Here is a 25,998-nt window from a genome sequence, read left to right as displayed (position 1 = left end):
GGTGATTTTGGGTACAATGTACGTGTTCCATGCGCTTATTCTATCCCATGTGTATAAATTTAGGTAAGCGTAGTTGCTTAAAGCTATTTTTATCCTTGAGAGGATTTCTTTATGATTCATCAACATGCTATAGGAGCCAACCTATGATCCTAATAATTTGAGGTTTTTTCCAAAACTAAATTGTTGCTACTTTTTGGGTAAATTGGGGCCATAAGGACATAAAAGTTTGGTTTTCTCTTCATTCACAAAAAGAACAGATTTATCGGAAAAACTTTGGAATATTATATACAATTACAATTTATTACAATTATTAATATAATTTTATCAGTGAATTACAATTGAAGGTTAAAAAAATTATCATATCTATTTTTTCATTGTATTATACGATCAATTTACATCTACTTTGTTATTTCCATGAATACTAGTCACACCGCGAGAGCCGTCAGGATCGTGTTCTGGTTCACATGAAGGCCTGATCTTCTTTTGTTGTTTTGAAAACCAACTTATGGGAGACAATTGTGAAATTGACAATGCCTCTTTTGATTGAATCCAGATCTAGACCAAAAGGGCAAAATATTTTTTTTGAAAGAGTACCTCTAGAATTTGTTGAGGAGTCAGTTTCTGGGAGTCTTAAAATATCTTTTGGGGACCGACCTTTCCTCCTATTAGTCTTGGGGGTAAGATTGTGCTGTTTTGTCCGTCTACTCTTCTTAGAGCAGATTCATCTTCCCTAGGCCCTTGTTCCACTTCAGAGTTGGACAATTTCTGTCCATCTGTTTTATTAGTGAAACTTCGTATTTTTATTCCACCATGCCTTTCTCCCTCGTTTGGAGTTCTGCAGTTTTTTAAAGTCCGTTTGTGCAAGCAAAATTCTTTTGCTAGCTTTTCTGCGCTCGAACGTACCTGATCAATTAGAGAAATCAGTTCAAAAGTTTTATTCGATTTATTTTCATTAATAATTCTGATTTTTTTCTTTTAGAACTTGGGTGTATTCGCCTCTCGCATGAAACATATTTGGCATTGTAGTCTAACTAACTCGGAGATTAACAAGACTTTCATCTACAGGTACTATTTGGAGGATATTCAAAGGATCCTCAATCACCTCAAAAATATATTGAGTAAAAAAGAAATTAGATTATTACTTGCATAGAAGGGACATAAATAATAATTATATACTTTTTAAAGTGGTTATTTCACATTTACACAAATATTAATATCAGGGGCGTCTCCAGGGGTGGAGGCTTTAGATACCTCCCCAATTTCAAAAATTGCTCCTGAAAATTGCATAGTTTCTAGGATATTCATCTCGTGGACACCTACACTTCTTCCGAAATTACTATTATCTATTGGAACGGAACACTAAAATCCCATTTTTAGGGTTCAGCGTTCCAAAAAAAAAATCTGTTATGTTCAGCGTTCCGTCCATAGAACGCACGTTCCATGGAACACTGTTCAATTTTGCGTTCCGTTCACAAGCCTAAAATTATGTATTAATAGGAAGAAGAAAATAAATCGACACCATTTCCTCCTAGCCCTTCATCCCAAACGCTGGTAGCTGATCTACTGCAACGTCATAACAACTAAGCTTCTCTCCTCCAAAACATTCTTCAATTTGTCAGGCTTACCATGTTGATTAGTATAAGTTGTTACACATGTCGTATTTTGGTTGTAGTATTCTACAATTTTTGCCTTAGTTAGGTATACTGACTTCAAACTAATTAATTGTATAACTACGTGCAATGGCTACATAAAACTAAGGATGCCATTTTTGTAAAGAAAAATTAAGACACTCTTTTTGGAGGTAAAACAATGTATATGATGAAATCAGGTATATGATAACAGGATCGGATATCTGAGGGAGCCAAATTCCGACAACACCCAATCAGAAGAAAGGGAAATTTGACACAAAATTGAGTGTTCAATAATCCGTCTGAATCTTGCAACAAAGGATACATAATTTTGACACAAATTTTGATATCTTGATCTTCCATTCAAGCAAAATTTTTCTCAAATTTGCACCAACTATCAATGTGAACCTTGAACTCTGTCTTTTAGGATGTTTAAAACTACTAATAAAGATCGAAAGCAAAAATTAACGGGGCAAAAAAATGTCTTAAATCTTGATTTATCCATATAATATAGCAAAAAAATTTTATTCAATTATGATAGATATGTTAGATGCTTTAAATTATCCTAATAAAACTGTATTTTTCCTAAAATACTAATTGCATCATTTTGATATTTTGGGTACGGTTTTTTTCAAAATGGGTAAATAATTAATATAATTGTTCTTTTTTGTCAAGCGCATAAAAGAATAAAAAGTGAAATAAAATATAGGGGCGCCAATTTTGTCGTCATTTTGTTTTGTTTATCTAGATATAGGTTCAAATAGACAAATGACATATGAGAAAGACTATTTAATATAGAGTAAGCTAATTCTCTTTCTAAGAATATTTTAGGGAACAGAAAAAAGCACTCTTTAGTAGGGACTGTTTTCTGAGTTCTTTTCGGTTATTTTTACTTTGAGAAAGATTCCCGTAAAATTATTTTTCTCCGAATATTCCAATACATTAAAAGTGAACTATTTCATTTACACGGAATAACAACATAATCCGGTGCTTTTGATCAATGCATTTCCTTTAAATTAACATAAAATTGCAGATACAATCATTGAGAGTATATCTCACTCAATATAGCCTCTGTTGGCCTCAATAACGGGCTCAGCTTGGGTTCTGATTTGCGTGCAGGCCCTATAAACTATAGCCCGATCCAAAATTCATGTATTCCAGGACGATGGAGTCTATCTGGGACTTCTTGGTCGTGTGAAGACATCTGTCTACCTTTGACTCAACGTATCGCCAGACAAAATAACACATTGAATTAGAGTCGGAGAAGACTTCCAGTACACAAATATGTTCGGAAACTGAACGATCCACAAGCATGAGGAGATGGAATTTAATGTTGCTAAGGAATTCAATCTATTTGAAGCCACTGGATAAGGAACAACAAATAATAGAAGTAATCTATTCTATAACTCTCTTTGGAATCAAAAACAGTTTTTTCGACATTTTGCTTATTTTTTTCCAGACTCCTACTTCCCTTAGTTAATATAAACGTAGATTGGGCCACCTTTTTTGGACTTATTTCATGTTTAAATGGAAATTAATGCACCTAATATTATTTATATGTTTATTTTGCAACACTTGATGGCATAATTATTATGTATATATAAATTTCTTTACATAGAAACAAACTTTTAGATATATAAGATAGTAGTAGTTTCTCAGAATTCTCCTGGAATCCCGCGATAACACTTGATTTCCCCAAAAAATTTATACAAGTCTTCTGTTTTTCGTATAAAACATCTTATTATCGAGAACAAAAGTATTTCAAATAACATTTTTGTCTCAATAACTTTGTCATTTGTTCTAATAAATCGAAATAGAAAGGTAATTAATAAATATTCTGCCTGTTCATACTGTAAGGAGTGCGGATTGGAAACTCTAGTAAAAATGATATCAAACGAACAAATGGCTTGATGTTGTTTCAGCTGTTCATTCTTGTACATTTGTTCCACTCTGATAATATATTCCTTAGTATCATCTATTAAATACATATATACAATATAGCCAAATTTTGACTGATACAACTGTTTTATACATATATGTATGTCATATTAAGGAATCCTCACTGAAGTCTTGTACGTATCAGAAGGGGAATAATAAAAATTGATACTTTTTTTTGGGTATATTTGGCCAACTGTATAAAAAATGAATATTTCAAAAAGGGTATAGACTTTAAACTTAAATCATAGAAGAAAAAAGAATATTTTTTAAAAATTTTAGTTGGAAATCTGATTCATTCGTAAAACAGGAAATATTTAAATTAGACTACTTGATACCCCAAGGAAAATTCTAGTCACGGGCAACCTTAAAAATCATACGGCACTCCTGATGACGTCATAACTATATAACCTTGCCGACCCACATGCAAATACATCCTAGTGCCGGTCCTATGATATTATTGACGCTCCAGACATAGAGAAAGAGCCAAATCTTACGCGTAAAAAGTCATGTAAAAAAGATAAAAAAATATATATAGTTCCTCAAAAAATTTTAAGGATTCCCCGTGCATCAAAGTTTGGGTAAGTTTTTGTCGTTTTTCAAGAGACTTGAGACACTGTGTGCGAGAGTAAATCTAGAAAAGTTGATATCCTTCATCATCAAATTTCTTACATATTAGACTTACCATTAGTCCATGTTGATGAGTCACTTACCAATCATACACTTATTTTGCAAAGGTCAAAACTCTAATGTATTTCTTTGTGAGCTGTATATTTGAATACACATTCTTTGTATTAGTGGAGATGTTGATGAAAAGATTCACCGCCTTGAGTGCTGATCAATCTCAAATCCTGTCAGTTATTAGCCTGAAATATATGTATTTGTATGTATACTTACTTGTATGAAATGTCCATTCCACGGACACAGGGAGGGAGCACGCATTTAGGCACAAAATACTCGCGGTCTAATAATTTAAAAATTAAAATAAATAACTTATTTTTGCCTATTTGAAGTACTTAAATTATTCCAGAAGAATAATAAAAAAAACCAAGAACGCCAAAAAAAAATTTTTTTTTTGGTACCCTCCTGGGTTTGATTAAAAAAAGATTATGTTCGTAAGAATTACTCCTAAACATGTATTGTGTACGGCGATACTCCAACAGTTACGCATCCTTTGAAGGCAACTCAACAAATTGCAAATATACCAAATAATCAGTAATAGTAAACAATCAACAGATAGCTACGTAACAATCCTCTCAGTAACTAGCTATTTATTTATGATCAATAATTTCTTTGATTTTTTTCTTGATGTTTTTTTATCACAAATAAAAAGTTTATTATAATAACTTTTGTAAATTAAACCTTGTTCAACCTCATGTCAATAAAAGAACCTACTCCTAAGTTGTCTAAAGTAAAAATCGCTTAATACATGCAAAAAACTAGACAACAACTTTAAAATTATTTTACCTCCAAATAAATTATTATCCTGTGTAATATCCAATGCTTTAATAGAATGTTCATTTGAATTGCGGTAATAAGTGTCATTTGAATTGCAACAATCCAAGACAAATTAACTGGCTAATACAATCTTCCCTTCACTTCTTATTTTTTTATAGTAGATAGAGCTATAAGAAAACAAAAACTGTTGCTAGGCAGCAAAAACAGAGGGGGAGATAGGTTTCTTTTTGTATATATAAGATTTTTTGGAAGACAAACAAAATATTGCCATCATATTTCTAAGGTTCAAACAAAACCTATTCTGGGGACAGGGTTGTAGCCCTTCCCTTTCAAATGAAGTGAGCAGGCTTGCAATTCCTATATGGTTCCTTTGTTTCGTTATATGAAGTAATTTTTAATGACAACAAATAATATAGATACACTATTGATAGAAGGGATTAAAGTATTAGTAGCAATCATTATTATTCTTCATAAACTCAATGCTTACCTATTTTAAAAAAACAACTACTGGTAGTCATTTTACATGAAAAAATAATATCTCAGAGAGAGAAACTCCTAGATTGAAACTAATACAAGGGGTGAAGGAGAATAACTAAAATAATTTTCATATGATTGTAAGATATATTAAAAACAATACCGTCATCAAATTAAAACAAAATAACACAAACATTGTTTAAATGTATTTTTTCCACTGGAAGATATTGAAATAATGTTTCCATCTAATATTTTAAATATTGATAATTCAGATAATTTTAAATCAAAACTTCAAATATCCATAATGTTCAGGGATCTAAGTCTTTTAGTTTTATCTTCTTATTATTTTCTTACTTCTGTGATTATCTTTCATTTAATGGATTTTATAATCGTTTTCATAAGATCAGAATAGTTCCATTATTTAGTTTTGCAAATGTCTTCAACTAATACTTCTATACGTACGTGCTCAAATAATCCAAACTTCTTTTGCTATATGTGGTAGCTACACATTTATAGGTCAGAGAAAGAATATAAATTATTTAAGAAAAATACTTACTTGGCCAAAAAATGCCAATAGGTCATCAAGATAAGTCGTGGGTACCTCACATAGAGTGTAATATTTGTAAAATAAATTTAAGTCGATGGATCGAAGGAAAACTGAATAAGATGTCGTTTGGTGTACCTATGGTTTTGTGAGAACCAAAAGATCATGTCTCTGATTGTTATTTCTGTCTGGTGAAATACATTTGGATTTAAGAATAAAAATATAAGTTATATTTTATTTTCAAAATTTGTGATCAGCAAAAGACCATTATTCTTCTTTGGTACCAATATATGAATCTCCTCTAGAAATCAAAGCGACGCTGAAGAACGAAATTATCCATACTTTGAAGCTTTTCAAGATGTATCTTGTAAAAATAAAGATTTTAAACAGCAAGAATTAAATGATGTTATTCGTGATTTACGATTAGAGAAAAAGCATCTGAGCTCCTAGTTCCACGGTGAAGTGAAAAAAAAAATCCTTAAGCCCGGGGTGGGTATCTCATTCCATCGAAAACGACAAAATACACTTCTGGAATACAATGCCTTGTTTATTACCACAACATTCCTGGCTTGTTAAAAGAATTAGGACTTCTAGCTTATCGGCCTGATGAATGAAGGTTATTTATAAATAGCTCAAAGAGTAGTTTAAAATTTGTTCTTCTACAAAATGGAAATATTTTTTTTACAATTCCAATTGGACATTCTGTTATTCTTTCTGAAGTTGCTTGAATTAATTCAGGTTTTCCTCTTCTAGGATAAACCTCCACTCCATCCCTCCTAAATCTGCAATCTGTTCAAATACCGCTTCAGACACTTTGGCTGTCGACGCCAAGAGACGGGAATTGAGACCATCTTATTGGATGGTCCAGAAGTGGTGGAGGTAAAAATGGGACCTATGGTTATAGGGAGTAGCCCCACCCCAGCGGGCTCCCCACAAAAGGATACTATACCTGCCTCTCGTAATACTACGCTAGATCCTGCTCCTAAATCCCCCAACCCTTCAGGATATCAGAGTGGAAGGTTTGAATTTGCTTGAAAGAATTAAGATAATATAAAAAATGTTGACAGACATTGAAGGCACAGAGGATTCCCCCTCTGATGTCCCTCAGGTTGTCGAACGAGTTATCCCATGCCGACCTGACCCTGAGTACATGAAAGCTTTCGAGGACACGGATAGTGGTATTGATTTCGAATCCCTGATCCCAGAACTACTGACCGTAGTTGCTTCTTCTGTGGTGTTGGTTGGCATTAATAAGTATAAGGACACCACCATCGAGGACGAACTAAATCCACAAACATTGAACCAGTCGTCTTTTTAAACGGAAAAAGCTGATAGTATCATTCAAATCAAATATCAGAGGGTGCTCACTAAAGCAAACGACACTCCATTATCCACAAAAACGTGCTTCAAAATTATTGTTTGAGGAGTTTACCGCTATTAAGGAACCGCTGACATCTACCGTGCTATATTCCTATTTAAATCACGTGGTCTTTGCCAAAAAACAAGGGTGATCCACCCTCTAAAAATCTCCCTAAAAAGGTGAGGAGACTCTTGGCAGCCAGGCCCATTCATAAAATGAACGAAGCGTTTGCCATAGACGCTTTGTCAGCCCTGGAGGTAGGCCCCACGTTTAATAAAATAACTAATATACTAATTTGAGACTCAGTTTGGGGGTTGCAAGAGAGAAAGCTAGCCGGCAAAGGTAAGCAACAAAAATAACAATAATAAAGGTCACAATCAAGCAAAAGGGGGAGTAAAAAATGTCCGAGGTATGACTTTTACACTGAAAAACCACTCGATAAGGACCTTAAAAAGGACTTCAGTAAAACATTGTCAGCTGTCATTGACGGGAAAGTCGCATCACACCTTAAAAGTTTAAAAATGGCATAACCATTTTTGGAGGGATGGGCCGAGAAATTGGCTACCGTCTCTTAGACAGAGGGAAGAAGTCCGAATATTGTTGGGCCTATCCGGTACGACTTTCAAAAAGTAATTACTGAGGATGAGGTCAGTAACTGATCTTACCCACACTTGCAGGACTGACAAACTTGGTGTGGATGGGGGTATGTTTAAATACCTCAACATCCCCGTAATTACCAAACTCATGAACAAAATTATTCTCACTAGGGAAATCTCCTCGGAATTGATGTGGGAATGCATCCTTTATTCAAAAAAGGAGGAGTCATCGGAGATGGGGGATTTCCGGCCCATTACAGCCATGCCCCGAGTTACACAGTTCCTGCACAAAGCTATTGCAAACAGGCTAAATCAGGTATTTTTTTCGAAAGTTAAATTTTTGTAAAAAAATTCAAAAATCCACAACTATTCACATTTTTTTTTTCCAAATATTAATTTTTCGGAAAAAATTTCAAAAATCCATAGTTATTCACAGAAAATAAATTTTTTTTTGAAAAAAATTTAAATAAAAATTTATTTTTTTGTAAAGCAAAAATGTCTAAATTTAGGGGAACACCTCTAGTCATAACGCAGAGTTTGGAATTATTACGACTCCGCGTTCTAGCACAGTATATTTCCTTCATATTCATTGCATTCTTTTATATTATGATCATAAATTATAAAAAAACTATATATTGAGTTCGAGAAGAACTTTGGTAATTGTTGATGAGTTCGCTCATATTCTTATAATCAAAAATTTTGGTTATTACTTTATATACAAACTTGCAATGAAAAAGGTTGCTGAATGAATGTGGATTAGGTTCTGTTTATTTAAATTTTACTGTGTTGATATGACAGGATTAAAAATCAAGTAAACACCTGATCAATATTAAATTTCACAATTATTTTGCAGGTATCTCGTCCGACATACATTATTTTAAATAATTTATAGACATATGCAAAAGTTTAAAACCACCGCTGATATTTCACCTGATTCAAAAATATGGTACGTATTATGTTCCTCTGAGTCTAACAATTGTATACATCAGCCTGTTACCTATTGACACTCGCAGGAGAAGGTTTTGTTCTAGTAACTTTGGTTGTACCCGCATGAAATTTTAGAGAGATTTTGGGTTAAAAATATAGAATAAAACTGAACAGACCCAAGAAAAGCTTTGAGACCTGAAATATCGCTGGGTTGTTCTATATTGATAACGGCATCTACCTTAGGTCCTTTAGCAATTCCCTCACTCGATAATACCTGACCTAAATATTGACATTTCGACATCGAAGTCCATTGTCCTCTAAACTACAGACCCTCCCTCCCCCCTGCAGACGCCCCTGATAATTAATTCGATAATGCAGATTTATATTATAGTAGACAAATTTTGGTGGTTCTTTCTGATCCGGATAAATCATAAATGAATTGTAAAAAATGAAATAATGCAAAGTTCAATGTCCAAATTAGATTATTTAGCTTGATAACTTAGTTGTCTACAAATGAATTTATAAAAAATGAATTAAAGGTGTTCGAAAAAATTAAAAAAACATATTTGTCAGGTGTGGGGTTCGAACCCACGCTCACGTACGTGAACCAGAGCTTAAATCTGGCGCCTTAGACCACTCGGCCAACCTGACTGCAATGAATGACTTAGTCTTATTTTAAAAATTTGTAAAACTTTGTAACAAATTAGATACCAAAATCTTCGTACAAATAGGATGACATAATGATAGAGGTCAATATTTTTTTGTAACGTCATTTGATTTAACACACATCACAAATCTTATGAGTCATGATTGCAAAATTGTTTAAAAAAGAAAAGAAAACAAGTTTTCTTGAACCAGTGTAGAAAAAACACTTCAGGTTCACTCCAATAGAAAATATATTTATCAGATTAAGAATTGTGATAACCATTTTATATTAGTATAGTATCAACAGTTTTTTTTTTTTAAGACTGACTTTCAGAATATGTTTAAATAAATATTTAAGTAGGATTTTTCGAAAAGGAAATAACTGGATGTTATCGTGGTCTTTCGATCCTCCATCTGAAAGACTTTCCTTTTCTACTTCTGCATCCAAAGAATTTTTGATCAATGAAAACTTATCACATTCAACAGAGTAATTATAGTATATTAGAGGGGGTCTTTGGTGCTTAGAAACGCAGCGGCCCAGTACTTAACCTATACAACCTTAGGGTCGGTGTATATCTTGTGATATTCAAAGGGGTCCTTGATACTCAGGGAAGAGGCGTCAGAGAAATTGAACTTGTTGACCGGTTCCGAGTCCAGATTTAAGTAGTTTTACTCTAAGTAGATAAAACATAATATAATAAACCTTACTTCCTCAATATTTCAAAATATTTCTTTATTAAATGATAGATCTTCAACAACAACTTTGAGCTCAAAAACCAATTTTCTGCGATTCTGTGTTTATATAGTCCCGATTCCAAGTCAAATTTGTGTACTCAATGTAACAAACAAAGTTAAGTTCAAGGACATAAAATAATAACTTAAGTACTACAGCTTAAGTAGTGAGTTATATATGTATATCGGCGAAATTCAATCTCACAACCACCTATTCATTCCATTGATCAACGTGTCCTTCTAAAGTTAAACGTCTAATATTTTGCATGCCCTAATTTTAACTCTGATTGTTTTTGACAAAAATAATAAATGGACTTCTCATCTGGGCAATTTTTTTCTTGTATATATTTTGGTATATTATTTGAAGTTCATAAAACATTTTTTTAATTTTTAATTTATAACAATAAATCTCAAATAAGTACAAAATAAACGACCCCTCTATTTTAATAATCTCCCGCACTGAAGGGCTCCAAGCATTAGAAAGAAATGGTACGACTATAAAATATAGGACAATAAATAACATCCAGTTATTTTCTTTTTAAAAAATCCTACTTAAATATTTATTTAAACAATTTAAAAATTTAAGTGTTTTTTCTACAGGGTTCAAGAAAACTTGTTTTCTTTTCTTTTTTAAACAATTTTGCAATCATGACTTATAAGATTTGTGATGTGTGCTAAATCAATTGACGTTACAAAAAAATATTGACCTCTATCATTATGTCATCCTATTTGTACGAAGATTATGGTATCTAATTTGTTACATAACTGGTCAAAGTTTAAAAATAAGACTTTCAATAATCAAGAAAGTTAGGTAAGCCGAGTGGTCTAAGGCGCCAGATTTAAGTTCTGGTTCACGTCCGTGAGCGTGCGTTCGAACCCCACACCTTACATATGAAATTTTTAAACTTTTTTTTAACACCTTTAAGTCATTTTTTTTATAAACCCATTTATAGACAAATAAGTTATCAATCTAATTTGGACATTGAAGAAAAAAAAAAGTTAAAGTAAGTCGATTTTATTTGCATATCTATTTTCTATTAACTTTTCACGATTCTCATAATGATTTAAAATAGTCACATATAAAATATTCAAAAAGATACAAAGATAACTTAAATAGAAACTAAGGAGTAAAAAAGGATTCAATAATTAAATAGTGGGGATTATAAGGATGATTTATTTTCAATATTAATATTGATAATGTTATTCAACCTTGATAAGAATTTGCTTGTCTGATTGTATTGTACAACATTATTATTAATATTGAATGCATTCACATCAATCTACTCTACTCAAAAATAAACGATAATATACACATCAATGAAGTAAAAACATAGGGATGTATGTATTCATTAATTGATTAAATTACATTGACAGAGGTTGCGTTACAATTAGTATTAGTCATTCCGTAATTTTTAAGAGAGGATGTATAGTTAGCTCTGATAATGTTACAATATTCTAATAGAGCAATGTACCATCTCATCACAAACTATTATTTAAATTTTACAGTATTGAAAGACCAGACCGAATTAAAAATCAATTAAATACCCGATTAAGATAAAATTTTACAATTAGTTCACACGTATCCTGTTTGCCATCCATTATTTTAAATAATTTATAATGAATATAATGTTTTTATTGCCTATTGCCTGACTATGATAAGTAATTTCTCCCATTTACGGGGTTTAGTACTAAATAAGCCCCCCTATACAACACAGATTTAATATAACGCAGCTTTTTCTTGTTCCCAATAAGCGGCGATCCCCAGATAATTAGTTATTTTTTAAAATAGGATTTAGATTTGATATAGATACAACTGAAATATATATGAAAATTTGAGATCAATTGGTTAATGTATTCCAAAGTTGTTAAGATCTAATCAGATGCATTGCGGGAGGTGGGCTGGAGGGCCCCCCCCCCAATTAAGGAATCTATGTTTTGTTTGTTTTTTGGTCAGGATGAAAAAAATTAGGGAAAAATAAGGGCAAAAAATTATTTTTGTAAAATTTATTATCCTAAAAAAAGTTTATACAGGCAAATTATGCAGCAGAGCAAAAAATTTAATTTTTTATGAATAGTTATGGATTTTTGAAATAAAAAATTCAATTTTTAATTTTTTTGTGAATAGATGTGGATTTTGATTTTTTTTTTCCGAAAAAATTTCATATTTAAAATTTAATTTGCTAAATTTTGTGTGAACAGTTTTGGATTTTCAATTATTTTTTAAAAATTCGAATTTGTGCGAAAAGCTATAGATTTTTAAATTTTTTTCCAAAAAATTTAATTTTAGAAATTTTTTGTGAATACACAAATAAAAAATATATATATATAACCTTGTAGACTTGATTAATAGCTAGCAAGATTAAAAAATTTCAATGAAGTCCTTAGACACTCATTTTACACTCATAAATTTTCCTTTTTTATTATTATTAATCTTCACTTCATAATCTTTTTTTTTTTTGAAAATTGAAAAGTGACTACGTAATGATAATAGTAATAATTAAAAGGAAGAAGAAATGCAAGTTAAATTGGGGATAACCCTTTCAATTTTAGAACTCTTCTTATGTTTGAAGATCCTGTATAGAAACTCATGTTAGTTCAAAAACTCTCGTTCGTAATTTTGTTACCTGGTTTTTACGGAATAATTTTTACACAATCACACAACCTTAGTTGAATAGTTCGTAAATTGTATTGTAATAAATCTTCATATTATCATGTGAAAAAACAAATTATTATTTTCAGAACTACTAAATTTGTTGAGTAATCCAAGTAAGGTTTTATTAGATTTTCTCAATGCCTATTTAGACGTGAATTTGACATCGACAACAAGGAATGAATGGTGTATTAGTTTGACACTTCATTTCCAAATGAAACGTCTTACAATGGGATATATTTTATTTTTTACCGTATTTTTAGATAGTTTACTGACTGGTCATTATAGGCCAAATGTAAAAGAAAAATTTATAACAGGATTGAATATATTTTAAAAATTATAAGTAGGAATAGGAAAATATATTTTGTGATTTTGAGGAATTTTCTTTGTAGATGTATTTTTATAATTAAAGAACAGTAATATTAAAAGTTGCTTTTATGCTGATATTTAAGACTAAATGGAAAATTGAGGAACATATCTTATGTATACAAGTAAAATAGTTTATTTAATTTTAGATTTATGAGGATACCGAGTACATTTTTAAAGTAAAACACAAAAATTAAATTACTTAATAAAATCTACAAAACCTATTTTTTTGAGTTTCCGAGATTTTAATAATCCATATAATAAGGCAAGATTTATCTGTGCTGTGTCTTAACGAGGTTGCTAGACACAATCTATATTAAAGACGACCCAAAGAAACGAGGAGAAGGAACGTGGAGGAATTAGGCGAAATAGAACAACGAAGAACACATTTATATATATATATTATACTAGCTAAGGATTACCCGGAGTTGCTCGGGCTAAAGAGGGAGAGGGACATCACATCGAAAATGGTCAAATTAATTAAGAAAATTAAAAAAATATTCAGAAAATACTTCTATATACTAATAATTATAATATGAATGTTTCGTTGTTGTCGAAAAAGATCCTGATAATTATATTTCTCTTGGATTCTTCAGACTATATCATTCCGGTTCATTAAGGTAATTTACAACGTCTCATCATAGCAACTTTCCCCCTTCCTCCCCCGAAAAAAAACACCTCTTGTAACCTTAGTATTATATTATGAATATATATTAAAAAAATGTGTTATAAACTTAAAATAACATACCAACATATATGCATCTAAAAAATTGAATAGATAAGAAGTCCACTTTCTATTTACTTCAAGAAATTCCCAAATCGAAATTTGCAAAGTAAATTGCAAAAAAACTATTTTTGCACTATTTTTTCAAAAAATATAGTTAATTGTATTTATTGGAATTGTAAAAGATACACAAACCTACCAATATTTTTTCGTACTTGCAAAAACAAAAAAGTTATGAAGAATAATGTTGTCGAATAAATAACCCTCGATAACTGGTTCATTTTTGCAAATATTGCAAAAATTATCTAACAAAATGTTCCGGAAATTGAAAAAATTTCTCGTACGGTTAGTCTCAAATTTTATGTCCAAAATGTATTGCTTTGTGACATTTCTTTTAAAAATATTGAAAATTCACTTTTGATTAAAAAATGGGGGAAGTGAAAAAATGACAAACATTTCAGTTAAACATCAATCTTTATTTGTCAAATTTACATGCAAACCAATCTCCACACAAATTTCTACAATCTTTATTCTATTTACTTATCCTATATTCCATTGGAAGTTCATTTTTTTGCTCTTGGAATAAACGAAATTGCAATTTTCATCAATTTTAAACACCAATCTATTTTTGATAAATAGCTCAAACCCGTATCTGATCGATCTCCATCAGCTGCAAATAACGATTTATGTGTTTTGGGGATAGCATAAGACCTCCCCCAAATATATATTTACATAACGCTTATCAAATAATTACAAGAAAAGAATAAGAAGATCCTTTGTCCCTGATGACTTTTTCTACTTAATCGCTCAATCGATTTTTTACTGTGTGTTTTTTAGGAGGGGAAGGGGGGCTATAGTCTCCTTAGCACCCCTGCATGGGTCCCTCCAGGCTGCATTGTATATAGTGACCCTGATGTATAGCAATACCAGGGATAGGCAATCTTTGAGACGTGGAGTAGTACCAACTTCAACATTTCTAATCAATGAGTGTGCCACCGTCAACAATAATGGTAAAAGACATACACAAACGATAGGAATATGTTCTAATTTGCGCGGACCAGTAAATTTGCCTCTGCGGGTCAGCAGTGGCGTGCGTGCCATATGTTGCCGACCCCTGGCATATACCAGTACAGTATTTAAAAAAAGGGGATTATTATTTACTGGGAGCACTATCCTACAAAGTATTAAAATAATTGATGGGAGTGTCTCATGTTCGTCCCACTTAGAAAAGCAATGATAAAAACTTCAAAAACTGAGAGAGATATAGACTTTAAACATTGAACAAAAGTTGTTTAGAATTATGAGTTACGTAGATAGGGCTATGTTTCCTTATGATCAGACCATATTCATGTGCTCTGGAGGATAAGTTTGTTTTTTCTTTAATAAGTTGATTTTTTTCATAAAACAAGATCGGTTACCCGTGTTTCAAAGTGTTAAAGGTATAGGTTGAGGATTCGAAAATGCACAAAAAAAAAAAAAAAAAAATCCAAATCCAAAAAACGAACTATTGTACTAACATAAAAAGGGAGAACGAACATCAAATACATACGAATTAGAAAAGGGAATTAGGTAAATAAAGGAATAAAAGGATTAGCGAGTTATTCTTAGTATGCATTTCCATTATGGTTGAAGAACAAACATGACAAGTTAGCAATGGCAATAACAATAAAAAATTCACAAGGTCAAACTTTTGAAAAAATTGCTTTATATTTAGCAAAATCAATATTTTCACATGGTCAAATGGTCAATATGAAACATTTTCAAGAGTGTTCAAAAGGGGGGCGGGGCAGGTTTTATTATATTTACATCAAATGGACAGAAAACAGAAAAAAAATATGTTGTATAGAATGAAATTTTACAATATAAATTTACCTATTATATATTTATTGATTATGGTAATTCATTTTAGCTTAGAACTTTAACATAAACAAACTAAATATAAATAAAATATTTTTAATTTTTCATTGGGTATCTTTAAGACAGTGGGGTTGCGCTATTATAAAATGAATAAAATCTTGCAGGGATATAGTTAAACTCATATTAAAAAGAAAAAAAGGAAGTACTTCACATAAAATTAAAAATAAATAAATTATTTGACTTAAGATGATGTTTACCAACTGTTATTATAATATTTTTAGTTATTATTGTATAGAGAACGTCTAAGTATTGAGTGATGAGCTACATGTGATGGAGAGACATTGTAAATCATCTTCTTTGAGGCCCAAGTCTGCTCCTTGATTGTCTTTTGGGACAGTCCCCGCAAAGGAGCGCTGTTATTTCAATCCTCTTGTCGTACTGTGAGTTCATAATGGTGACTAGGGCTATGTTTTTCTGAGCAATCGATAGCTAATTATGTGTTCGACAACATTGATCAAAGGAAAATTGTAAGAAAAAAAAAAAAAAAAAAAAATACTCCTAACTTCTTAAAACATGCATAATAGAGTTAAGTAAATAATAACAGTTGACACGGTATATATTTTTCTATTGGGCGGGCTTAGTTTTTTTTGAAAACATTACAAAGTTTCTGGCGGGCCTGAACTTCATCAAATGACCATTTTTTTATAATTTACTTTTATATATTTTTATTTAAAAACTTATTTTACCAAACAATTTTTATTAATTTCGGAAAAAGACAAAAATTCCTTGATTTTGGGAATGTGAAGGGGGCTAAAGTAAGTATCCTCTCTATGGAGGCCCTTGCAGTATTCTATATTATCAGAAGTTTAAAAATTTATATTTATTTTTGTATGCAATCACGAAAATATATTCAAAGACAATAAAACCTCTCTCTCACAATTTCAAAACTTCATTAATCAAGTCATTTAGTGATGAATGACTAACGATACTTGTATGCAGTAATGAATAACTACTAACTTAATCAATATTTATTACCTATATACCCCAATTAATGATGGGAGATATCAGATATTCAAAAATAGAGTAAAAATATAAGAACACTTTTGAAGTACAAAATATATTCATGGCTAATACTAATAAAAGGTTTCCAATGACGTCATAAATTCCATTATCATTGAAGGATATGCCATCTGGTGGGATAAAGTTGATATTTTTACTTCATAAAATGAAAAAGAAGACTTAATAATAGGTAAAGTACACTTAGCCTTTAAGCTTACTTTAAGCTATTTTGTATGCAAATGTATTCATCGTAAGATATGGCTCATAAAAGACATCTAGCGAAAAACACTCAAAACTTGTTACTTAACCTAATATTTGCATTAAATATGTCAATACCAACCGGGATATTTAAATTAAAATAAGGGGATGAGAAAAGTTGGATAGTTAAAAAAAATCTTATTATATATTTCCATTATAATATTATTTTTAGATCTACTACACGGAAATAAGATTGAATAACGATGTAATAACATATTTTAATTCATAAGTGCAAGATATATACATATAATATGTTAAAACTAGGCAATAGAAGGATCAAATTAAGTAAAGTTTAAGTCCTTCTTTATATTGGTTCCACTTTGACATCCAATAGTTCACTACTTTCCTTAATATTAATTAAATAAGCATTTTGATTGTTGTAAAACTTGGTTGTTTAGGGACCCACAATATTCAAAATCGACAATGCTAACGTCAAGTGAAAAGGCTCTACAAAAAATAAGTCAATATTAAATGATAGCACGTGTACTCGTAGGTCGAGGTATAAGTTTTAACTTGTGCAAGTTACAAACTGTTTATTTTATTTAACTATAACATAATCTATTTCAAATAACAATTATAGATTGTTGCGTACATTTCATTTTGATCTATTTAAATTACTTTTATCATTTACACGGGATGTGATGTGTCAGAAACTAAATCAAGGCTCGTAGATCAGTTAAAACGTTTTATTTTACAAAAATAAACATTTAAATTATTTTGCTATTGAATATAATAAATAATTTGTCTTAAGATAAGCGTATTATAATCACAGCCTTAAGTATTGCATTATCCCAATTGATTGCTCTATAAAATATTGTAAATTAGTAAACTGGACAGCATTAGCAGAAAAGCAAAACAAAATGGCTCTACTTTAATGGAAATTGATATTTTTTGACATTGATCCTGACGCCATCTTCGGATTCTTCCGGCGGAATTTTTAGCTAACAGACAAATTTTTAATTTTCGTGACGGTTCATTGAATTCATTTCTTATAATGGTATAGCGGGAGCCGTAGTCCACGTCTTCTCTCGCTAGAGTTTGAGGTGGAAAATCAGAACTGCGTATCTCAAGGCGGAAATCTCCAACATCTTCATTTGTATTTACATACCAAGACAACTTGATGAATCCTCTATCCCTAGAATAGAATTCAGTTAGTATGTTGTCGATATTCCTCATTCTTCCTGAATACTTACTCTTTCACTTGTCGGAATTTAATATCCGGATTGAGCTTGAATTTGAGAGCATCAAGGGAGTCGGCGCAAACAAGCCTTTCTTCGAGGACGGAAGCTACTGAATTACCAGATAAATATGGTGGTGATTCACAAATAGCATCCTCCCATGGTTTAGATCTTCCTTTAATTCTCCCAACAGATTTGAGCCAGTATGCAATTGGACGGAGTGAACAGTCACACATTAGTGGATTTCCTAGATAAGGATGTGATATTGAAGGGCATATAAGATTTGTGTGATTTGTCATTACCTTCATAGTAGAGTTCCATGCCTTTTTTAATCCGAGGAGTGAACTCAGTGTAGTATTCTTTTATTTTATTATTCCTGATATCCAAGACTTTCAAATTGCTTTGAAGTAGAAGAGCTTTTACAGGAAGGGTTTCAAATTTGTTGTTATGGAGTTTGAATACAGTAAGATTTGGCATGTTTCCAAAACTCCCATTATTGAAAATGTCCTCCTTCAGACTATTTCCGGAAATATCCAAGATCTTTAAACTTGTAAGATTAGTGAGTATCCCTAAAATTAGAATAGTGTACCCTATGAAGTTTTATAGTCATATATATATATCAGTATATTCACCTTTTCGAACATCATTAAGTCTATTGTTGGAGATGTTTAGATAATCCAAATACTTTGTTCCTTTCAGGATAGACTTTGTCAATACATGTATCAAATTGTAAGACAAATCAATATGCTTAACACGATAGGGTGCCCATGGACTCTCAGGAAACATCTTTGGTGTGATGAAGGAGATTTCATTATGACTCAATTCAATTTTACGAAGAGAGAGAGTGTCTTCAAAGAGTCCATGTGTTCGATTTTGAAGATGTTGTATTTTATTGAACGAGATATTTATGTCATAGAGTGCAGACATTCCTGCAAGAATACAAATTTCAAATGTTTTAAATAATAATATATATATATTTTTTTTCATACTACAAACCTTTGAATGCGCCTGGAGGAATGTAGGTAATATTATTTTGACTCAAGTCTAGTTTTTGGAGTTGCAAGAGACCACCAAATGCCTCTACCGATACATTGTGTATCAAATTATTTGAAAGACCCAGTTCAAATAGAACGGGGAGATATCCAAATGCATTTTTTGTTAGATTTTGAATAAGGTTATAATCTAGATCTAAATAATTAAGACTTATAAGAGACCTTAATGCTTCCCATGGGGGTTTGGTTATGTTATTTCCTCTTAGACCAAGTGATTTTAAAACAATTAAACCATCAAAACGACCAGCTTTGATAGAATTTCCCAACTGATTATAATCCAAATTGAGTTCTAGAAGGGAGTTCATGACTGGCCAAGGCTGAATGAAGAAAGTATTAATATAAGCAAGGATCAATAAAGAACGATTCACAAGGATAATTACCTGCCTCCCTTTTATCTCCTTGATATTATTGTAGGAACAGTCCATGGTGTTCAAAGAGATAGGAGGAGATGGAATTTCCTGTAATTGATTGTGATGCAATTTGACAAAGCGTATCGACGAAAGCCCTCCAAACACACTTCTCCTCACTTGGTTTAGTTTATTGTAACTTAAATCCAGGTCTAGTAGAGTAGGGACCTTTCCAAACATCCCTGAGTCCAACTTCGTTAAAGAGTTGTGTGACAAATCGATATGTCGTAGGGTGAGGAGTGAGCTGAAAATGGATTTACCAATGATGGATATGTTGTTATAAGAGAAGTCGAGGCGGAATAGTTCGTATAGCTTAGGAAATGTATTTCTGGGAATATCAACGATGGCGTTATGACTCACGTTAAGGAATTTAAGTCCTTTTTGTGAAGCGAGAGGTACTCCAGACATGGAAGTTAATTTGTTATACTGTAAAAGAAACTCTGTGGCATAAGTATTTTCATTGAATGCGTCTTCCGAAATGTGAGCAATCTGATTATGAGACAAATCAAGAAATGTCATGTTTTCACAGTTTTTAAATAGCCCGGAGCTAAGGAAAGGGAGCTGATTGTGGCTTATGTTGATTTTTGTGAGATACAAATTTGAAAATGCTTCTTTGTCAATGTTTTTTATTTGATTCTCTTGAAGACTGATTGTGTCAATGAATCTCAGATCTGAGAAGAGTTGATAGTCTACTTTGGTCAAATTATTCCGTGCCAAATCCACAGTACCAATTCGAGAGACTGCTCTAAAAGCTCCTCTTCCTACAGATGGAATAAAATTGTCTGACAAATAAAGCCGTCTAAGAAATCTCATTCCTCGAAGAGAATTCGTATCCAAACGATCTATTTTATTTGCATTTAAATGAAGTACTCGAAGTAATGAGTTTCTTGCAAAGACTCGAGACTGAATACGGGGAATTTCGTTATGAGAAATGTTTAGCCAAAGGAGTTTCCGCAATTTGGGGAAATAATGGGCCTCCAATTTGCTAAATTGATTGTTTGAAATGTCCAGAAACTCCAATTGACCCTGAGATTTGAAGGCGTCACGGGGTAGAGAACTGAGCTGATTTTTGAAGAGGCTCAATTTTTTGAGTCGCCTTACATCATTAAAAACTTTATTTCCAATAGATTTGATCTTTCCATGGGAGATACTCAGCTCCTCTAGAGAATTCATTCCGTTCAGAACTCCTTCCGGCAAATACGATATTTGAGAATTTTCGATGAAGAGTATTTTTAGGGATGTAAGATTTTTTATAGAGGGAGATAGGCGCGTAAGGAGACTGTTTTGAATGTGAAGCTCTTCTAGACTTGAAGAGAGTTGATCAAAGGTACCATCACTAATATCTTTTATAGGAGTATCATGGATTTTAAGGATGCGAATAGTGAGAAGCTTGAAGAGGCTCCCGTATAGTTTCTCAATATTACAATTGCTGATGATCAATGTATGTATGAGGGTCTTGACCTTGAAAGGACGCAAATAAAAAATGTACTTGTACGCTTTGTGGATAAAAGAGGAAACGCACCTGTTGTAGCCCAACGGACAATGAGGCAATATTGGTGTTTGAACATTCCAAGTAAACCCCCTCATCACTACCTTTCATACAATCACAAGGGAAAATGGATCTTTTGGGACAGTCATATTTGGGAGGGGAGTCCACCCATGCTGTTTGGGTACTCAAGCCCAGAGACCCAAAGACAAGTACCAAAAGTATTCTTACAAATGTTGTAAGCATTTTGCACAGTTTAACTTCATTCTTCTAAGAAATTTATTTATGACTGATATAGAGGATGACAGAATATAATAGTTGTGGATTGCGTCCGAATATCCTTATCCTTCAAATGCGTTTGTGAGTGAGAGTAAAACCATATGGTAGCAAGAGGAATAGAAACTTATGGCGGGGTTTTCCTCTATTCACTCTCTAAATGACTACAATATACACCACCTGGATAGATATGTGTAGTAAATGGTTCTAATCAAAGAAATGATACGAATTACAGCCAACACAGGATCTGAAGATTTGCGGATAAAACTCTTTCTATACGCAAAAAATAAAAATAAATAACCATAAATTATTTTTCTCTAAGCCCTTGATTTTGATGTAGTAATGTAAATTCTGTAATTTGACCAGTGGTTCTTAACCGGGAGAGGGGTTCATTAGAAATTGTTAAATTATTAATATAGGTTATTCAATTTAGGTGGAAAAGAAATGACTCTTTTGGGATTATGAAAATTGAGTAATGATTATTAAAAGATTTAAAACTACTAATTTGTTTAATTTACAATTCGGATTCTTATTTATGACTTCTCTTAAAATATAATCCTATGGACACAGCTGATAGCAAAGTATTAAAGAATCGGACCCCATGGTGATTCTGATTTTTTAATATTTTAAATAATAGTTAAAAAATAGCATTTTTTGGGATTGTCACTTCACTAATAATTTTATCGTCTGACTAGGCTTTAAAATTATCGGTCCTTTCAATTACCAAGTATATATTTCTGTTAACATTTCACTTTAATCTATTAAAATTACGCATTTATTATTTTTTTACATGTAATATGAGTGGGTTATATTATTAAAATATATCAACAATGAAGCAATTTTACTTACGTCATAAATTTCATCATAATTGAAGGAGACGCCATCTTGGGGCTCAAAATTGATATTTTTACAAAATAAAATGGACAAATTTTCAATAAATCTAGATGAAACTTGGATCCAATGACTTTAAGAGGGAAAAAAGACTTAACATCTCCATTGAATACTAATATTCTTTATGTTTTAGGGTCAGAGGTATAATAAAATCTAGGCAATGGGGGGGATAAAAGTTGGATAGACAGTGAGGTTTTAGTCTTTTTATTTGATGGTTCTATTTTGCCTTCAAATAGTTTACTATTTTCCTTAATATTTATGGAAAAGAAGGATTTTCATTTTTATAAAACTTGGTTCTTTGAAAATTAGTAATTACTAACGAATGACATTACCTTGAAACATTTTATTTTAATACCCTAGACTAAAGATAATTTCATTTTTTCTAATCTTATTTACTTTTTGTATAGTAATTTCGAATCTAATAAATATAATCAGTCATCTTTTGATAAATTTGGTGGCCCTTTCAATAATCATTGCTAAAGAAGAGATCCGTGTTAGGAAAAAACTAACTTTAGTGGTTAGAAAAGGAAAAACGGTTTTGCGTGAGTTCTTTTTTCTTTTTGGTTCATTATTTAATAGTTCGTGTTCGTGTTAACTTCTCCCTCTGAACTAAGATTGATGGCCTATTTTAAATGTAGAAGGTTCTCCTCTTAATAGCAGTAATTCCTTAACTACCCCCTGGCCACTCCCAAAGTCATACAACAGCCAGATGATATTCTGAAAGGTCTTACTTCAGTAATACCATATGTCTCGCTCTTGCCTTCTCTTCACGCTCTTACAAAAATCCCACCTCTACTCATAAATGGGCAGTAGCTCGGATCCGTGGACTCCCTGCCAGTTTCCACATTCTTTGTACCATAGTTTCAGATATTGGGGTTGTTTTGGTCATTATTTAGGAGTAAAGACCGGTCTAGTTCAGTCCTTCATATCATTCATTAAACCTATAAAGTTTAGTCTTTGATGACGTTACTTAACCTTTATTTCTTCTTTTTTAATCAGTTTTAATACTGGCAATCCGTTGGAAATGACTTAGGCTGGCCTGGACAGAATAAATATGGACTGACACAATATTAATTTGATTTATCACCAATGTCAATAGGATCTTTTTTCAAAAAAGAAAACTCAGAGTTGCATTTGAATCAGCAAATCATTTGTATTTTATAAATAATCGCTCACAAATTCAGACATTTCTAATTTTGATATTCCCATTCATATTTGCACAAACGCATTATTTTGATACTCGATACAGCACTAGTTTAGACAAATCAGCTAAGAACTCTAATATTCTTTCATTTCTTAAAAGTTAAAAGATTTTTTTAGTTTTTTTACAAATTATATCAATTTATCCCCCTTTGTTTCTATTCTGGGAAAAGATAATTTCTTTTTTAAATTAGTCCATGTTCAAATCTTAAATGGGGCGGATTTTTGCATTCTAATGTTACGACTAGACACTTCCATTTAGGAACGTCCTTAATTATTATAGGGTCATATGGAAAACAGTTTGTACAAGGTTTAAATCCAAATCTGGGTCAAGGTCATTTAGGGGGGAAGGATCCTGTTTAAAATCCCGTCCATCAGGAAGGGTTCATTTAAATACACGTAAATTTAAAAACAAGTGACAAGATGGCATACATGACGTCATAGGGTACATTGTACCAACATTTTAATTTGCAAACAAACCACATGTTTCTTGGGGACGGGGCACAAAGTATGTTTAGAAATGGATCGTTTGTAAGGATTTAAAGTGAAGGTGGGAGCAAGAATTATGGTATTACTGAATGAAAACCATTGTCAGCTGTCTGTTAGGGGATCTTGAGGCGATAAAAGCATAATTGCAGGGAAAATATTTAAATTAAATTTAAATTCATGTATATTGATTTTATTATGCATTTGTATATTTTTTTGTTGATAAATATTAAATCAATTTGCACCAAAAATAAGAGAGAATTCTTCCTTTAGAGGGAGATGTTAAAACACAATCCACTTTTAATTAATAAACAAGAAAAAAAAGACCACATATATCAAGTGTTTTTTATCTTCTTATCGCTAAACTTAGGTTTTTATTTTACACATCTCTTCTTTACATATGTTATTTAGATCTGGGAAAGAACGATGTAAGTCTACAAGGAAAGGGAGTATACTTCTCTGAAAAACGAACCCCGTGGTTTATGATCTTCCCCTAGTGATATTTCATTAAAGGATAAAAAAAATCAATCCCCCTCTTTAATCAAATTATTATGGAATGACTTTTTTTAAAAGAAGAATTGTTTTACCTACTATTATTAAAAATATCTTCTTCTAGAAAAAGCCACGTATTTTTGTGGCCTTTTCTATCAATTCCATATTTAATTTAAAAAAATACTTTTTCTACTTTTAAAATAAAGAAGTTTCATTGGTCTTAGGTCACCCCTGTAGTGAGGCTGAGGGCAAATGTGTGGGCCCCTTTTATTTTTGTTGTTCTTTTTTTTAAATTTGAATTTAATTTTGAATGTTTTTTTTAAGAAAATAATATCGAATCTTTGTAAATCCATAAAAAACAAACAGATTTCTTCAATTATTAAAAAAATCTGCACTGCTACACCTTTTTAATTTAAACGTATCTTAGAAAAAAATGACTTATCTTTAGTAAATTAATACACTTATTTGTTTATTATACTCTCTTTTTTTTAAATATAGGGTTGAGTTTGTAAGCTCGCTATTTAGGTAAGCTCTCCTTTTCTCTTGTACTTCTTGAGTAATGACACTCAAAAACGACGAATCGGCAAACTTCCAGATATAATTTTTTTTTATTAATATAAACTATTGAACAGTAGTCACAGGTCCGGAGGGCACATTTAAAAATGTAAAAAAAATTAAACATTTAAAAAAAGCCAAGCTCCCCACCGCCCCCCAAAAAAATATAGGTATATATAGATAATCCTGTGGACGCCCCTGTTAATGCTCCCTGTAGCTATTGCACTGTACGAAGCCTATGTTTAGGGGGATTATTCTTTTTAAAAAAAATTGTATATATTCTTTCAGTATATATTTATAGAAAAAATGTTTATTAATATTTTATTTTTTTGTCTAAAGATAATGACGCAGTTTCACAAATACGATTCATGTTGAATAAAATGTTTTACTTAATCCAGAAATTAAAAAAAAACAAAAAAAAACAGTTAGGACATATTAAATGTACGAATGTACACCTATTACACATATATGCTACGGAATTTTACAAACCTTTGCGTCAAGATGCTTCGCGTACACATACCTTTTCTCTTTGAAAGGTAAATAAGGAACCTACTATCCTTTTCTGCATGGCGTAAGGCATTTCCTTAAAAAAATATCCATTAGCCTTAGAATAAAATATTTAAAATATATATTAAGGCCTTGAACGTGCGTAAGGGTTTTCTTCTATGTGTGTTCTGACATCCTTACAGGTAACTTTTATGACTGACGCATTCTGCCTCTTGTAATAAAAAGAAATCAAAAAGTGAAATTGTTCCGTCTTTT

The 25,998-nt window shown here is 31.6% G+C and overlaps 1 protein-coding gene and 1 non-coding gene across 2 annotated transcripts; both read right to left on the bottom strand.

Annotated features, from left to right (window-relative positions):
* Nucleotides 1–9,489: 9,489 nt before the first annotated feature.
* On the bottom strand, nucleotides 9,490–9,573 carry TRNAL-UAA (transfer RNA leucine (anticodon UAA)). Its single transcript has one exon. It is a non-coding gene; the product is annotated as a tRNA-Leu (tRNA).
* Nucleotides 9,574–17,707: 8,134 nt separating this feature from the next.
* LOC121118143 (uncharacterized) lies at nucleotides 17,708–21,692 on the bottom strand. The gene is made up of 7 exons (XM_040712689.2): nucleotides 21,373–21,692; nucleotides 19,824–21,311; nucleotides 19,388–19,760; nucleotides 19,024–19,320; nucleotides 18,694–18,960; nucleotides 18,407–18,638; nucleotides 17,708–18,348 (listed from the first exon to the last, which is right to left on the bottom strand). The coding sequence occupies exons 1-7, from the start codon at nucleotides 21,580–21,582 to the stop codon at nucleotides 18,018–18,020; spliced, it is 3,198 nt and encodes a 1,065-aa protein (XP_040568623.1). The 5' UTR covers nucleotides 21,583–21,692; the 3' UTR covers nucleotides 17,708–18,017.
* Between the last annotated feature and the right edge of the window lie 4,306 nt (nucleotides 21,693–25,998).

This window comes from Lepeophtheirus salmonis, chromosome 1, assembly GCF_016086655.4.
Source record: "Lepeophtheirus salmonis chromosome 1, UVic_Lsal_1.4, whole genome shotgun sequence".
NCBI classification, from domain to species: domain Eukaryota; kingdom Metazoa; phylum Arthropoda; class Copepoda; order Siphonostomatoida; family Caligidae; genus Lepeophtheirus; species Lepeophtheirus salmonis.
This window is presented reverse-complemented; position numbering and strand designations above follow the sequence as displayed.

What these genes read in the sequence shown, in the direction of transcription:
- LOC121118143 (XM_040712689.2), bottom strand. Translation starts at nt 21,582, where the DNA reads ATGCTTACAACATTTGTAAGAATACTTTTGGTACTTGTCTTTGGGTCT. An exon ending in AGGAGATAAAAGGGAGGCAG is followed by an intron (nt 19,761 to 19,823) that starts GTAATTATCCTT and finishes TTCTTCATTCAG; the next exon opens with CCTTGGCCAGTCATGAACTC. An exon ending in CATGGAACTCTACTATGAAG is followed by an intron (nt 18,639 to 18,693) that starts GTAATGACAAAT and finishes ATCCTTATCTAG; the next exon opens with GAAATCCACTAATGTGTGAC.